The 17696-nt window shown below is 36.9% G+C and overlaps 1 protein-coding gene across 7 annotated transcripts in view; it reads left to right on the top strand.

Moving 5' to 3' along the window:
- Nucleotides 1-8328, top strand: part of LOC124615613 (eukaryotic translation initiation factor 4E-binding protein Mextli-like) — a 114460-nt gene extending 106132 nt beyond the window's left edge. For 6 of the 7 annotated variants that reach the window (XM_047143614.1, XM_047143615.1, XM_047143613.1 and 3 more), the window contains 2 exons: nucleotides 2987-3117; nucleotides 8094-8328. In XM_047143614.1, coding sequence (XP_046999570.1) covers nucleotides 2987-3117; nucleotides 8094-8201 — 239 coding nt within the window. In that variant the 3' untranslated portion in view covers nucleotides 8202-8328. Of the gene's footprint in view, nucleotides 1-2986; nucleotides 3118-7948; nucleotides 8005-8093 lie in introns of all 7 variants that reach the window. The other variant, XM_047143616.1, reaches the window with a different exon arrangement.
- Nucleotides 8329-17696: the final 9368 nt, after the last annotated feature.

Genomic DNA, 17696 nt, shown 5'->3' with positions numbered 1-17696 from the left:
TACTCCCTTCACTCTCTATATATATTGCAGCTTCAGAAGATTGCCTTATTAACCTCTTTCCCTGCAATTATGTGATGAAAATACTTGTTCCAGAATTCACTGCATGCCCAAGAAATTGCACTCAATGTTGTTTGAACACTGCAGTGTTTTACTAGACAGAGTCCTGTTGGACCTACTCGAAACTTTAACAGATAACTTGATAAGTTAATTCATACAGTGTAATATGGACTTCAAACCATTGTGCATCTTGATTTCTCCTCCTCCTCCTCCTCCTCCTCCTCATCCTCATCTTCCTGCTCCTCCCCCCATCTCCTGTCCCCAAATTACAAAGATTGCTCCAGGTTAATACATTGAAATATTTTTTTTATTTTTCTCACATACACCAGTATCAAAAAAATATGAAGTATACTTTTTCTAAAAACTTATAACATCATAATCATTCGCTTACAGTTTAGTTGTGTTATTATATATTGTGAAACATTTGTCCGCCTGAAAGGCGACTTTACATATGTTACATTCAAAAGAGGTATCCCCACGATGCCCTCGATCATAACAAACTTTGAACCTTCTGATGAAGAGAGCTCTTTTCTTCTCAGTTGATGCTATTTTTCATGGAAAATGTCATTAGCGGATTTTCTGCATTGCTTGGTTGTCCCGTACAATGTAGCCTGGGAGAATTACGGTCTTCAAGACCTGCTCTGCCACAATGTGCCAGAAATTTTGGCGTCGTCATCCTATTGGGTGCTGGGTTCAGTAAGTGGGAAATTACACTGGCATTCAGTGGTGCTATGTCCAGAAGATACATTTTAATCTTCTTATATCACTTGACATATCTTCTCATAAGTGGGTACAAGGAAAGACACTGGTTGTGTACACATACTCTGGTCTATCAAGAAGTGTTAACAGTAGTTGAACGTTTCTTTTATCTGCTCATTTCACAGCAAGAATAATGTTTCAGATACAAATGTATGTTCTCTCCTCAGGTTAATTCCACTGAATATGGGCTGCATATTTTTAATTATTCGTCTTAGGGTCTTACAGACCCAACAGCGTGAGTGCTCATAGCTAGTAAGTTTCTAAACAAGTTGAGACAACTGTAGTTGTTCACATAAGTAGTTCTCCACTCCCCAAACTCTCACGCAGTTGAAACATTATTTTCACTTGCAGGACATTAGGCAAGCACAGCACCACTTTCTTCCACTTTTCCAGCATATATCTTCAGATTATAGCAGTACCCATTTTCCTTTATATATATCTTTATGCCAGATTTAGCTCTCTTTGCTAGATTAAATTAAACATATGGAAGTCTGCCCCTAAACTTCATCAGACTTTCACTGATGTTGCCATTTTACTAGGAACAGATACTCAAAGTTCTGTAGGATTTTGTCCCAGATGCTATAGAACTGTTGCTTCTATTTCAGATGTTGCAGTACAATTGCCAATTATAGGACAATTAGCTACATTGTTCCAGTCCCAATGAGCCCCTTTGAAGAGATTGCGGAACACTTTGTTGTAACATCGGCACACGTATAATGTGACACCAGGCTTTGCTGTACTTAGTTTCCCCATCCTCCAGAATGCAGCTTATTGATGCCTCACTTAGTGTCATTGCCTTCATTATTACTTGCATCACTGATATCACACTGTTCCAAAGAACACTGAATTTTTGCAGCTTCTGCTTCGTAAAGGTCAGGCATGTTGTCACTCAGATCACAAATCGCAGACTAAGCTCGAATTATTGCTTCAGTGTCGCAAACATAAAACTAGTGCCGTCCACTGGTGTAGCTCAGAATTATTACAGAAGAGCCATATGTTGAATTCACAGCACTGTGACAGGATTACCCATCATTTTACTGCAATACAAGGTGCTGATACGACAACTATACTTGTCACTGTAGGTGAATATGATAAAGAAACAATAAGTAACAGACCAATACAGCAGTTGAAGACTGAATCCTTCCCCCCTCCCCCCCCCCCTCCCCCGCTCCCCTCCCCCCTCTTTCCCAAGCAAATGTACTGTAATAAGAAAAAGTAAAAAGAAAATATTGGTTTAAAGATCTACTTATTTAAAAACACTAATGGTAATCTTATTTAACTTCAAATAGAAAAGCACTTTTATAAGTATGTCACTTACCTTCTCGTTAACTTTGAAACCGTGAATGAAAACTGAGTGAACACTTTTTTCCTAAAAAAAAAAAAATCCCAAGTTCCCCAGTGGAATTTGGAAAAAATTGAATTTCTAAAAACCTCCAACACTGAATTGTAAAATTTGTTCCTTGAATATGAATAAATGTGAAATATCCCGAACAGTTTACCTTTCAGAATAGCTCACTAGTCAATATTAACATTTTTGTTCATTATAAATGCTAGTGTTTTCACAGAACATTGCACATATGTCCAAACATAAAGTAAAACAAATTGGAGATTAACAAAAAGTTCAAATTTTGGCAGAATTGACAGAAAAGGCAAGACACATTACAGGAAATAGTACAAGTAATGAAAGGAGAGAAGTCACTCACAAATGAAGGTCGATGGAGAGGTACAAATTACCGTGTGAACCTGAATGACTTGTCAACTTACAGGAGATTGTTAATAGCAGTCTTAGCTATTGTTTTTCTGTGAAAGGAAAGGCCAAAGTTATATGATGAAGAGATGTGTAAACATTGTTTGTTTTCATTGCTGGTTTCACGTAAAACATTACCTCCCTCTTCTTTTTGTTAACATGTTTTGACGTAGTGCTGCCAGTGTGGATGCAATCTTCAAATGAGATTGAGGGAAGATAGACACCAATGAGATCTTACACACACACACACACACACACACACACACACACACACACACACACACACACACGTGCGCAATTACGAAACTTTCTCCTCCAAGTATACACTCCTGTAATCTTCATAACTATATTTTCAAGTGAAGTATAATTTAAATTAATGAATACCACATGATTTCATATAACAACACGGCCAATCTGTTGCAGGTTCTCAGAAAGAGCCTTCGTACCTGTATACACGTGAACAACTTCTGCGTTTTTCATTATCAAAGTGTGTAAAGAACTTGCCAGATGATTGGGAAAGGATCTGCAGAGAATATCCAGCAATAGTAACAAAGGTATTCTGACTTTTTCAGAGACTAATTAGATATAGAACATTAACTGTGCATGTTACTGTTCAATCCAAACTGCCCCTTCCATCGATGCTGTCTCGAGTCCGTAATATTAAATATTAGATATTAATGTGGTATCATATTATATCAAATAACTAATTCATATAATACTCCAAATAAATTTTGCATTTTGATTTCTGCAATGACTTTTAATTCAAAACTGGTATCATCTAAGTACAAGTGTCCATATTTCTGTTGTTCTGGTTGGTCACTACAGTAGTTATTTAAAAACAAAAAAATTCAGTCCTCCCTGTTAAAATGCATTGAATGTCTTGAATATGCATTCATCAGTAGTTGAGTTAGACAAAATTACATTGTATAGCAGTATGTTGCTGCTCTTACCTTTTAGTAATTGACAGTACCAGACATGTGAATCAGAGCATTTGATTGCAGGCAGATAATTTATTTACAATAGATGAGACACTCTTTACAGCTTGTGCAGGTGCAGTGCATTTCAGTGTTACCATGTCGAGAGTTACAGTTGATTCCTCTGATTTGGGCAAAATTGCTGCCACTACAGTTAACTGCTATGGGCGGTTAGATGTTTATGACAAGAATTGCTATGAAATCTTGTGGATCGCAACAACAGATAGATGGATCACACTGCAGCAAATTGTGCAAATCAATGATGGACAGTTGGTGCACAGTCATACCAGTCAAAACTAACATATCACTATAATAAGTAGAAACCAGAAGATCACACTAGTATCTGTACTCTCCATGTCAGAGCTTATTGTATGCTTAGGTTCACAGCAATCTGAAATTCATACAAGTTGGTGCCAGAGTAAGAATATGCCAAACTGCAGTAAGTTACGCACCTCTCTCACTAATTGGGCACCTTACGGGCTGGTGGTGGGGTACTTCCATTTGGGGAATATTTACACAGGATAAAATGACATCGGCAAGTTGCTCAAATGAGACGCACATGCCTTAGATATAGGTTTGACCAGTCTCTGAAAATTAAGGAGGAGGACACGTGATGGATCTTGGATCAGGATGACTTACAGAATCCAGGTCACGACTTGTCATCCATCAGTAGGGTGAAAAGGGATGCTTCACAGTTTAGTAGTGACCCTAATTTAATTGCTCATGAATGCAGTTCCCATTGTGGATGTATGATGATCAAATTTGTGAAATATTTAAACTTCTGCAACTTGCAAAATTAGTTATACTAAGACATAAGCAAAAGGAAGCAATAGAACGGTATTATTAAAAACTTTTCTCTGTTTTGTTGGTTTCATGTTATTGTATTTTGATGTTTGATAGATTGACATCAATTTCCGCAAATGTTCTCTACCTCTTTCTTGGAGTCCTCTTTCTTCAAACTGATTTAGTGCTGTCATTCATCTCTCTTTATCTCATGATAGTTTCCATTGTTAAATTCGCTTCTAACCCACATTGTAAGTAATCTGTTTTACGTTTTTGAATCCTTATCACATCCTGTAATTTTTTTGTGTACTGCCAGTTAGTTACTGTCAAATCTTTAGCCCATGTTCTACTCACTTCTTTGTTCCTCTTTCTTCTCTTCCATTTTTGTTTTTAATTTTTCAAGAAACGTTTAATCTCTGTACAGTAAAAACTCACTTTGAATGGCAAAGAAGAAATCTTTCAGATATGACACGTAAGAGACACTAACCAGTTAGTTAGCTTCATAGACTGCTCTCTCATGCACATTACAGAAATCTGCTGAAAAACTGTTCTAAGAGATTTTATTTTAAATGAGCTCACCAAATGTTATACTTCCCCAAATACAGAGCTGACAACCAATAAATTCTTTTTCCCTGAACATGACACTGCTGAAAACACTTTCGGGGAAAACTCATACTAACAGTGACTTGTGCAACAATTTAAATACTGTATCAAGTCTCAAAAATCTCTATTTAATATAAACAACCAGAGCAGTGAGAAAGTATCATTTGGGAGGAAGAGGAGGGTGGTGTGTGTGTGTGTGTGTGTGTGTGTGTGTGTGTGTGTGTGTGTCCAGCCATCCAGATTCACATTTCATGTGCTATTCCTACAGTGCTTCACACAGCGGTTCCCTAAAAGATGCTTTGAAAGATTTTCTTACCCAGATCAAACATCTGCCCTGACACTGACTTAGTTGTCGGTGGTACGTTAAACAATAATCTTCTTTTTCTCCATTTTTCATTTTACATCTATTGAAGGAGCTTCTGCTTGTATTCCAATGGTCAAAAGTAATTACCTGATTACTGAAATTATCTGTGTACCTTACTTTTTGATATGTTGTTTGTGTTTTAGTAGGCAGAAACATTAAATAAGGTAATTTACTCATGGGTCATATCAGATAACCTGTTTAAAATAAACAGGACACAGTTAATGAAAAACTCATATTAAACAGCTGCTGGATGCTTTTTAAGTTGATAGTCTATTCAGTCGGTGTTAATTTAAATGGTGTCAAAGAAGAATGTACAGAAAATATGACAAAATTTAAAACTACCAGTTTTTTCAAAATATGCAATGTTTCTACAACCACACTTTGAAGAAACCATGTTGCAGTGCAGCTGACTAGAGAATGATCAGAATTGTCATGTTGAAATGTGTCATGATTTTTATTTTATTATTATTATTTTTGGCAGTTCTAGTTAACAGCAGGAAAGTTCCCTTGCTAAATTTCAGCTGCCTATGTGAACTGAAGTCACTGAAAAACAGCTGTAAAGTAGGACATTCTTAATGCGGTTTCCATGGTTGAAGCTACATGGTGTACGCCCTGAATTAGATCAGTGTGTATTGCAGCATTGCTTTGTCACTTCTTTCATTGGGATGTGAGGCTAGCTATGAATAACTGACAGAAAGCGATTGTAAGATACTTAAATATTCGTAGACAAATACAGATTACGTTTTATCCATAATGTTCCTTCCAAATTACTATGGAGTGTCCAGAAATAAAAACAAAGATAGCAATATGCCAGTATTAATTTTATTCCTTGTAACTATTGCAGAAATTTGAAATATTTGTGCAATGTTCATAATATACGCTGAAGAGTCAAAGAAACCAGTACATCTGCCTAATATTGTATAGGGGCCCCGTGAGCACAAAGTAGTGCTGCAACACAACGTGCTATGGACTTGACTAATGTATGAAGTAATGCTGGAGGGAACTGACAACATGAATCCTGCAGGGCTGTCCACAAATCCGCAAGGCATGAGGGGTTGGAGATCTGTTCTGAACAGCACGCTGCAAGGCATCCCAGATATGCTCAATAATGTTCATGTCTGGGGAGTCTGGTGGCCAGCAGAACTGTTTAAACTTGGAAGAGTGTTCCAGGAGCCACTATGTAGCAGTTCTGGACATCTGGGGTGTTGCATTGTCTGGTGGAATGGCTCAAATTCATCAGAATGCACAATGGACATCAATGGATACAGATGATCAGACAGAATGATTACATATGTGTCATATGTCAGATTTGTATCTAGATGTATCGGGGCTCCCATATCACTCCAACTGCACACTCCTCACACCATTATAGAGCCTCCACCACCTTGAACAGTCCCTTGCTGACATGCAAGGTCCATGGATTCACAAGGTTGTCTCCATGCCTGTATACGTCCATCCACTCGATAAAATTTGACAAGCGACTCATGCGACCAGGCAACATGCTTCCAGTCATCAACAGTCCAATGTCAGTTTGATAGCCTCAGGCGAGGCATAAAGCTTTGTGTCGTGCAGTCATCAAGGGTACAAAAGTGAACCTTGGGCTCTGAAAGCTAGTATTGATGTTGTTTTGTCAAATGGTTCACATGCTGACACTTTTTGATGGCCCACCATTGAAATCTGCAGCAATTTGTGGAAGAGTTGCACTTCTGTTGCGTTGAACGATTCTCTCCAGTCATTGTTCATTTCATTCTGCAATCTTCGGTGTAAAGTGTTTTATCACTTTTAACCCCACACATGCACTATTTAAATGTTCATCTAAAAGTTCAACTACCCTTTTGCACATCACATAATCTTCTATCGATGGCTTTGGTTGGTATTTACTGTATATCTCCATAGAAGCATACTGCAAAACATTCAAAAGTTTCCCCATCACCTGCAAGGTTAGACTGTATGTTCAGAAAATTTTTTTGAAACTTGAACTACGGTCAGAAAGATGTTGCCAAATACTTTCCAGAAGCTAAAAGATAGTGCCTCAAAAAGTATCACATACCATTTTAACAAATGTCGAAATGTGGTTCCTCTTCAGCGAGTGCTAGGGTGGCAGTATTAGTAGTAGTAGTAGTAGTAGTAGTAAGATGGCCACAATTCCCTGATAAAGTGCACAATGCTCACCGTAGTAGCAACTGGCTAAATCCTTAGGTATCCATCTCTGTTACTAGCACCAAGCAAGTAAATTAAAAAAGAAGAAAGAAAAACCCTTACTGTTTGCGGGCATTTGAAATTTTGTGTGTGCATTTCACCTGACATTAACTATAAAGACAAAAAGTATCACTGCAGGTTTGAACATGACAAGCCTGATTACTCCGTTGAATGTCATATTCTGCCTAACTAAAACTTTCAGAAACTTGTCCATTGTGTTGATTTTGAGACACTGTTGTGCTAACTGAAAGATTTATGCAGTTTAACATGTTAAATTGCTGTTTCCCTTTGCAAGTTAATGGGGATCAATTAATGTAGTGATCATACTAAAACATTATGTTGAACTAATACTGCCAATTTTTAGTGTTTGCTTTTTTGCTATTGATTTCTTTACCTATATAACACAAAATGTCTGTCTGTTTCCTAACATGAATTGTGATGCTATGTGCTTTGGGCTTGTAGCAAGTGAAGGAATACAAGATCAATTTCTCGCATGCTGTTGCTGCATGTTAAGTGAGGTAAGGTTAAAATGTTTCACTATTGAACCTGTAACATACATATGTATTTGTGGATTTGAATTTTTGCTAATTGTAGTTTATTTTGACAGAATGCTGATATGTTTGATCCTGTGGCATATTCAAAGAAGTGGCAAGAAGTGGAAGTAGTCACTGCAGTCATAAGCTCTACGGAAGTGGATCCAGCAGATGTTGAGTGACAGATGATGACTGAATATGTTCACATATTCTGTACTTCTTATTTTTACAGTGCTTTTCTTTGTTTTGCTTGTAAAATTCATGAATCTGAGACAAAATTAGGAGAATAAATATTATTCACACCTCTCATTCTGATCGTAATGTAGCTGCACTGCTGTTCATGGCTGAACTGAATTGACAATTCAGAATTAATTATTGCTCTTCTTGGGTACCATCTCATAAGGACAGGGCAAGGGGGAATAAGTCACTTCACTGTTATTTATTTATTTTTTATTTATATATTATATTATTCATTTTACAGATTTATGTGCTGTTAAATTTCTTAACATTGTCTTTCATATTGTGAAATGTGAATCTCAAGACTCTTCTAGAGATTAGTACGTGCATTTCAGTTTTGTTGTTTGTACCTGTATAGGTAGCCAAAGAACATTTTATATTCTTTATTACATTGAAAATATGGAATGGAAGTCAAACCTACATTTGGAAGGGGTGAGGAGCAAGTTTGCTAGTCCTACAGAGGATTTTTAAATAAAGAGATCACATTACTGGAGTTGTTTATAAAATACACTTCATTGTGGCACTTAAATTTTAGTTATGTGTTTAAATGACAATATTAGTGAATTTATTTTATTGCAAGCAATTGGGTAACTTGTGAAGATTTTTGAATGCAGTCTTTCTAATATTGTACATAAAATACAAGAAAAATTGACAGTTAAATTACTTTTGCTGATTTTTTTATAATATATAGTTTGTATCATGTAGGACAATAAATGTTTGACAACTTCACATTGAAAAGTACTCTGGTCTAGTTTTTGTGACAGTTCAATTCAATCCTGTGTGTCTCGTATAATCATCAGTAATAAGATTTTGCCTGAAATTTACCAACTTCACTAATATGAAGCCATCGTAAAACTGTATGAGGTTAAAGCAAAGCACTATTTCCATTTATTTTGTTATTATTGGTCTGGTGAATGTAAGAAAACATGCCCCATGTAGTTTATGAGGGCAAATGTAATACATGTGAGGCATTACTTGCTCGTATTAGGAATGCAATAGATGAAATTAAGAACAACCCTGTGAAAGTGGAATGAGCAACAAAATCTGTTCATACACATGCAGCTAAATGCATTGAACTTGGTGGAGACATTTTTGAACATTTATTGTGAATGTATTATGAAATTGTATGTACACTGTACAACTTCCTTAACACTGAGCTTTGTTTTTGCCAGTTTAACATGAATTCATGTGTACTATGCTATTAATAAAAGCAGATTATCTGACACATTCCTACAGTTTCAGTTAATGTTATCACCATTCTTTTTCTAAAATTAAATTCTCTACATTTTACAAAATTAGTTCTTCATTTCTCTGGATGTTCTGGAAAACTGCTGCAGATACTCATCTGCAACATGTTTTATTAGACTCACCAGATCAAAAAGAACAAAATAAGTGGAAATTGTGCTTTACTTTAACCTCGAACAGTTCTGTGATGGCTTCATATTGGTGAAGTTGCTAAATTTAAGGCAAAATCTTTTATTAGCTGTAACTCCATAACTAAACATTTGTAGACCTATGTTTATATGAACTTTTTTCATTAGTTTTACTTGTAGAATAAAATTAAAATAGTTGCATTTCTTCGTGAATCACCCTGTATGTAGATTGTCTAGGTTGGCATCAAATTACAACTTGTCAGATAGCAAAACATGGCTACTTTCCCACACTGCTTCTCATTCATATGTCTCTGGGTACTACACTATTGTGTGTATTACACTGTTGTGTTGGAGCACGCATCATAGACCTGTGTGTTGAATTTAGTTACAGGGATAGTCTGTGTTCTGCACAGCATTGTTAGCACTGGTCACTTTAGTTGCATTATGCTTACTATTCCAACAATGTGAAAATCATAACATGGTCTCAGATGGTAATTAGTTGTGGAGAACAATACTTCGAAAGTGAGTTCGCAGTGCTATTATCGTTCAGAGCAATACACTGCAATCGGATACCTCAATCCTACTAACCATGTTACATGCAAATCATTGGCTTATCATTCCGGAAGTCATATGGTTGATACTCCGGATATTTTACTCATCATTACTTAATTGTAATGTTCATACTTTGATAGAACCGCACCACTAATATTTGAACAATTCTGCCCTCATAATGTCATACATCTAACACAAGTAGGTAAGTTAAGCCTTTGAATGTCAAGGTACCGCTGTAAAGTCACCCTCTACCAATGCTAGTACTGTCAGGGTGCTGATTCCTCAGTACTCTGTTTTGTGATGATGGATGCATGATGCTTCGATTTAAATATGTAGGTCATTAACTGTAAACGTTTGAATGTCATTTCAGTGAAATATTGGCGTTAGATTATTCTGTTACTTTGTTCATTTGTTGCAATCGTGTTTTTGCAGTACATTCTACATTCTTGTTTTTATGTAGCACCATTATTTACTGTTTCTGTGTTCTTTTTCTTTAAGTTAGTGTTTACAGTTTTTCCCCTCCTTTTGTGGTTTTTTAATGCAACCTACACCAGGCCAAAGCAGAGGACTTAATTGATGGTGAAATTTGTGAACTTTTTGAAATTTACTAGTGATCCAGGGTGTTTTAGTGAAAGCAGCAACGTTTCATAAAGTGACAGTGATGCTCTTGGTTATATTGTAAACAAAAGCGAAGGCAAAATGGAAGCTGCCAGGTATGTTGAAGTAATTGCACCTGAAACTCCACAGCCATTACCACACCCATTTCACAAGCTGCCTGGACAAAAGCATATGCTGCCAGTAGGATCTTCTGCAGTTTGCTGCGACTTATTGTAATTGAAACCAATCACTCAGCTAAGCAGTGTAGTTATAAAGATGCTGCAAATTTGTCCAGCCCATATAAAAATGGAAGAATGTGAGAGTAACTGAGAAGAGGAAACTTCCTGGTAGATTAAAACTGTGTGCTGGACTGAGACTTTAACTTTGGACCTTTGCCTTTCGTAGAGAAGTGCTAGTTCTGTAAGGTTCACAGGTGAGCTTTTGTGAAATTTTGTTGGTAGCTGATGAGGTACTGGCAGAATTAGGGCTGTGAGGACAAGTCATGAGTCGTACTTGGGTAGTTGAGTCAGTAGAGCATTTGCATGCGAAAGGCAATGGTCCCGAGTTAAAGTCTCGGTCTGGCACGCAGTTTTAATCTGCCAGGAAGTTTCATATTGGTGCACACTCTGCTGCAGAGTGAAAATTTTATTCTGGTTAAGAGGTTTTATACGTTGCTTACTAAATATGAGACTCAATAAAAGGCCCACAATGCTCACATATTGGAGCACAAAACCACTTTAGCATTTCCATGGTTTTGTAAAATGTTTTCTACTTACCATTTTATTTAGGTGTCTTACAAAAGTCTGTTTTGTTGGTAGTGAGAAGTTTCCTGCACAAAGCCATCATGATTATGACTGATACAACAAAGAAAATAATCATGTTTGACAATATAAAGTAATTGGATGAATAAAAAATCTACTCACCTAGTGGCAGCAGGAGAACATGCATGTAAAAAGAGGTTTTATATTTGCAAGCTTTCGCAGCCAGCGGTCCCTTCTTCCGGCAGAAGAATTGAAAGGAAAGCAAGAAGGGTGAACAGAAAGGTTTAGGGGAAAAGGGAAAAGTTCAGAAAAGTCACCCTGAATACTGGGTTGGGAGATTTACTGGACGGGATGAGAAGGAAACCCCTGACCTGGGGTTCTTAGTAACTTTTCTGAACCTTACCCCTTTTCCTAAACTTCTCCAGTCCTTTTCCTTCACCCCCCTTCCTTCTGTCAGCCCTTCTGCCAGGAGGAGGAGCCACTGGCTCCGAAAGGTTGCACACACAAAACCAGTTTTTTGTGTGTTCTCTTCTGCTGCTGCTTGGTGAGTAGATTTTGTATCTATCTGATGACTCGTGGGATATACCAGCCATTGGCTGATCGTGCCAATGGTATTGTTAGATTTCATTACACACCAATGGACAGCTTATCATTGATGAAAGTCTAGTTGGTACCAAATGTTGCTCTCTCCTCGTACCATATTTGCCATGCAAACACCACCACTGATGGGTAATTTAAAATCCTGGATGCTCTGTGACTCCATAACTCGCCGTTGTCTTGGGTTTTATACTTGCAAAGGTGCCAAAAGCCAAGGAGAGATGACAAAGGTTCAGGCAATTATTTGAACCAGGGCTATCACATCTTTGTGGGCAACTTTTTTGTGTCAGTACCACTGGTAAAAAAAAAACCCAACTAAATTAGGTACATAGATTCTTTGTACTGTAAGAAAAAACATAAAATGTTTGCCAGAGCAATTTAAAAAGAAATTTGAAATTGGGGAAAAGATGTAACGTAAGTCAGGTTCAATACATATGTGTGCATACCAGGAGGAAAAAAATCCCAGCGAACCATTGTGCTTTTATTGTAAAGTAAAGTTGCTGCTGGTGACTTTGAAGTCCAAAATAAAAATAAAATGGTAAAAAAAAGGCCAGAGGTAATATACCAGGTGGAATAGGGACATTTGACATGATGTTGTATACATCTTTGAACGAGAGAACTCCTCTCTGTTAATGGAAGAAGGTACCATTCAACATAATGTCAAGAATGCTAGTGATGATTTCTCTTATGTCATATTACTCAGAAGTACATGTAGATTCTATCGGCAGAAGTGAGTCTCATTAAATTAAAGCACTGTGTTAAGTACTGCATAGGGAAACAGCCAAATTTATAATAATTTTTTAAAAAAACCTTTTTATTGGATCTTTCATAAATTAATATGAAAAATTATGAAGTCTATGCAAACCTAATAGCTTACATTCTTTTGTGGTTATGTGTTATTTTTTCATACTTTTAAATTGAATACAGTATGATATGTGGGAGAGTAAATAGAATGCGGCATAATAGTATAAATACATACGACATTTCTAGTACACATCACTCAAACATGGCTGACTACAAAAATGTGAAACATGCTGTATCTTAATCTTGTGGTCATTTTGAGCTGCTGTGATCAATTTTTCCAAACCTGGGAAGATCCTGTAATTACATGGCTGGTAGATGCGCAGTCAGCAGGGCACACATGGGGGGAGAGATAGTGGTGTGGGTCGCGGGCGGGTGCTTTATTAGGGGAAATGCTGAGTGCTAGAGGGGAAATGTTATTCAAGAAGGTCTACTTTCACCTGTGCTTCGGTTATTATCTAAAAAGAATTCTGCTGAAAAAGCCACAATAGCAGCAATTTATTTTGACTTTGCTTGTAAACCGTTTGTAACTTTCAGATAAGCATAATGAGGTTTGAATTTTGAGTAACATCTACATTTCTCTTATTGACATATTAAAATTTATTTCTTTTGCCAAAACATAGCAGAATTTACACAGTGTCATCCCACTAAAATTACTTGCAGAAGCAATTGCGAGAGAATTCTGGAACAGTGGTTTATTAAGTAAGAAACTGAGAAAAAGGAAGATTAATAGCTTATGAAAAAGCTCATCTTCATGTGCAAAAATAAACGTAATGTCTGCACTTGTGTTGTTCCAAAACCCACAGCATTTCTCATTTCAGCTACTGTTGGTGGCCCTTAAGTTACGTTCATTCCTTGAAAATGTCTGTAGTTAGTGGAGTAACACAATAGGTAATGACAAAATACTCTCCTCTTTGCGTGCTATCATTTGCAGAAAATCTTATTTCAATATCTTGAACCTCTATGAAGAGAAATATTGTGGGTATTTCATTCTGCCTTTATTGCTGGCATGCGTGACCACAAAGGAGTGTGTTACATCAGATTGAGTTTCTCGAGATTGGTGTCAGGTGGAGACCTCTGCTGAAGACTAAAGAAATATTCAATATTTTAGCTAAATTTCATACACAGCCATGTTATGTAATATGCACTAAACTCAAAATCATAGTGACCCCTACTTTTCATTTTAAACTTTTTTGAATTTCACGCAGTGCATTCCTTAAATGCAAATATCAAAATAACTTTTACCATTAACAAAATGATGGGGATGTCATCATGAAGGTGACATATAGTTATAAGTAACACAAAAATGATTTTTTCTGAATGGTTTCTTTAAAAATGTCCAACAAAGATTGCAGGGCATGAGCTTAGATTTTGATGTCATTGATTGGCTGAAAGTGGACAAACAATGACGGCCTCCCCTTCTGAACAAACAAATGAACTTGTTCAGAACTTCTAATTAAAACTGGCCCTAGCTCATCGGCCGCCGTATCCTTTGTGGACTCTGCTGACAACTTAGTAGTGTCTTTGAGTTGATGAGCTATTGCAAGAAGCCAGCCAATGTCGAAAAGTGCTTGAGCAGGGAGCCATGTTACTGTGTTGCGACAGTATATTATTTGTCCACAACTGCTGCTGCATTTTACTCTGTTTGACTTTTAATCAAGTTCCTAGTTAATTTCATCTTGAACTATGTCTTTTAAGATGAGTGTTGCTTGCCCAATGTGTAAAATAAAGTGAAGAAAGAAAATTGTACTACACAGTCAGGCCTACAAATTTATTTATTTATTATTATTTTTTAAAAGGGAATAGTATGAAATAGAAATGGAGAATGGTGAGTCCTTAATCCAAAATAAAGAAGAAAAACTGTTGCCATGGTATGGAACGAACAGTAAAATGGTTGATTATGAGAGTGAAACAACAAAACTGTTAAGGGGAAAAAAGACAACCAAGGAACAACCAAATGATGATTTTCAGAGCACTATCATTCATCACTGTGTGTAATTATTATAAGAGAAAGGAATATCTTGCGCAATTGCAACTGCTTGTGTTGCTTTAGAAGCAGAAATGTTTTTAATAGCAGTAAAGGTTCATTGTGTGCAATGCAAAAAGATGTAGGCTTAAGTTATTCTTATAAAGGTGAAAAATATTAATAGAAAGGAATCAACGTGGGGATGCGGTAAGTTGGAAAATGAAGCCAACATAATGTGTTTTGTGGTGGTGCATTGGACTGTTTTAAATAAATGATTTTCTGAAGAGATGAATAGTGTAGTTTTTTCAGTGGTAGTTAAGGACACCACTTACAATAAATCCCACAAGTTCATCATTCATTGTTTTTGACAAAGCCCCCATACTATTCTGCTGTTCATCGCCAGACCAGTGTTGCTTCAAGGAAAGATAAAATTATTCAGAGGCTCAAAACATGGCATTGACTTGAAGAGGGCTTAGTTTCTAGAAATTGTGTCACAAAAGAAGCCACAATTTCCATTGTACATCATTGATTTACTTCTAATCAATAGGTTTGAGGTACCTCTTGCTGATAAGGACGTTAGGTCTACTGACTCTTTCTTATCAACAGGAGGTGTACACCGTACATAAATATGTCCTGTGATGGGGGAACAGTGTACAAAGTAACTCGTTGGCCAATGTCGTATCTTTTCATTGGTTGCAAGTCAAAGTTTGTCTTCTTTCATTAAGAGAAGTTACAGGTAAGTCAGGGAAAAAATCTCTGTAAGTAAGGTGTTTATAGAGGGATTTTCTTGTATGAGGTCTGTTCAAGAAATTCCGGAACTTTGTCCACAAATGTTTTCTGCACTTACCTTTTACTTTTTGTGCATGGTCTCCTTTGAAATACTCTTCTCCACAATTGACTCACCACTCCCAGTGCCGTTTCACTTTCGGAAGCAGTCTTGGTATGCCCCTTGCTGCGTCACGCGACATCTCGTGTGTGAATTTTCTTTTATCTCATCAATCATTGCAAATCTTAGTTATTTCAACAGGGTTTTCAACTTTGGAAGTAAAAAATAAGTCCACTGGGCTGAATGTGCGGGTGCATTATCATGATGCAAGAGATGTGAATTGCCTGGCCAACTTCTAGGCCACTTCCTTCCCACAGGCATCACAACATGTCCCAGTAGTACCATCATTAACAGTTTTTCCTTGTGGCATGAATTCATGGTGAACTAATCCTTCAGTAGACGTCGTAGGGTGTCCTGAATGAGGATCGTCTTTAACTTCCGTCCGCCCATTTTTAAACCGTGTGAACAATTCATAACGCAGAGTGCGGCATAAGCACACAACACTGTGGGCTTCCGATCATTTGGTGTGTCTCAGTAAAGGTTTTCTTAAGTTTCTTGCAAAATTTAATACCAACGCATTGCTCCTCTAACACTGCCATCTCAAAATTCGCAAACTCTGAGACACAATGTTCTACTCAACAGAGCACTGTACAATAACTAACAGACATACAACAATGAAACTTCGGGCAGTTATACTTTTTAAAAAAAGCATGTGCAGAGATTTCAACTGCATTTCGCTCAGAGACACCATTGGTGTGAAATTACAAATGTTCTGGAATTTTTTGAACAGATCTCATAATTTTTTCCATCCCTATAGGTATATTTTGCCATGAAAAAGGTTTTATATCAGGCTCTAGATTCTGGAGCATTCAAGAAATAATAGTACCTTTATCTTGCCCTAATTACTCATATTAATAGATCAATTTGTAATCAGTAAATAATATTACAGAGAAGTACTCCTCTGTGATACGGACAAGGAGGAGATTGAGTCAATAATTAAATCACTGAAGACTAAGGACTATCATGGTTATGATGGAGTGCCTAGCAGAATATTAAAGTACTGTGCTGCACATGTTAGCCCTGTATTTAGCCATACTTGTAATTTTTGCTTTAGGAATGGTCAGTTTCCTGAACGATTAAACTACAGAGTAGTAAAGCTGCTTTATAAAAATGGAAAAAGCAATAATGTAAACAATTTTAGACCTATTTCTATGCCATCAGTGTTTGCTAAAGTTATTGAAAAGGCTGTGTATGTAAGAATGACTGATCATTTTATCACACGATTTACCATCAGTTTTACAGTTCGGCTTTAGAAGTCGTTTTAACAACTAAAAATGCTATATTCTCTTTTTCTCTGTGAGGTAGTGGATTGGTTAAACAAAGGATTTCGAACAATATGCAAATTTTTTTATTTAACTAGGGCGTTTGATTGTGTTGATCACAAAATATTGCTCCAGAAGTTGGACTATTACAGAATATGGGGAGTAGCTCACAATAAATAAATAAATAAATAAATAAAGTAGGTTCTGACCTTCATGCATAGAGAGAGTCTTGCATGGAATCTCTGATCGTATATTATTGAGCCAAAAGAGGAAGGAGATGGATTAGGGCAAAAATATAAAGCAATGTATTAGTGTGTGATAGTGGGTGCTTCTGAAGCCTGACAGAAAGTGAGCAATGATACTACGGATGTATAATCTTCAATACCATATCTCTATTCTTCTAGTAACTAACTACTCTGCAGTTGACATAGTTTAGCAGATATAGTGAATCTCAAAATAATAAAGGGTTTCTGTAAATTACAACTGATGAAAGAAAGAAAACGCTGTGACTACCAGTCTGGGCATTGTATAGCTGGGCTTTGAATCGGCGTCCACTGTGTGTTGGCATCTGCTGCGAGGCTGCCAATGTCCTTATGCCATACTGAGAGGATCACCAGTCCAGGAATATAGCCACAACCTCAATGG

Source organism: Schistocerca americana, chromosome 5 (assembly GCF_021461395.2).
Source record: "Schistocerca americana isolate TAMUIC-IGC-003095 chromosome 5, iqSchAmer2.1, whole genome shotgun sequence".
In the NCBI taxonomy this organism is placed as follows: Eukaryota; Metazoa; Arthropoda; class Insecta; order Orthoptera; family Acrididae; genus Schistocerca; species Schistocerca americana.
Note: the sequence above shows the minus strand (reverse complement) of the source record. Positions and strands in the feature narration are given on the sequence as shown.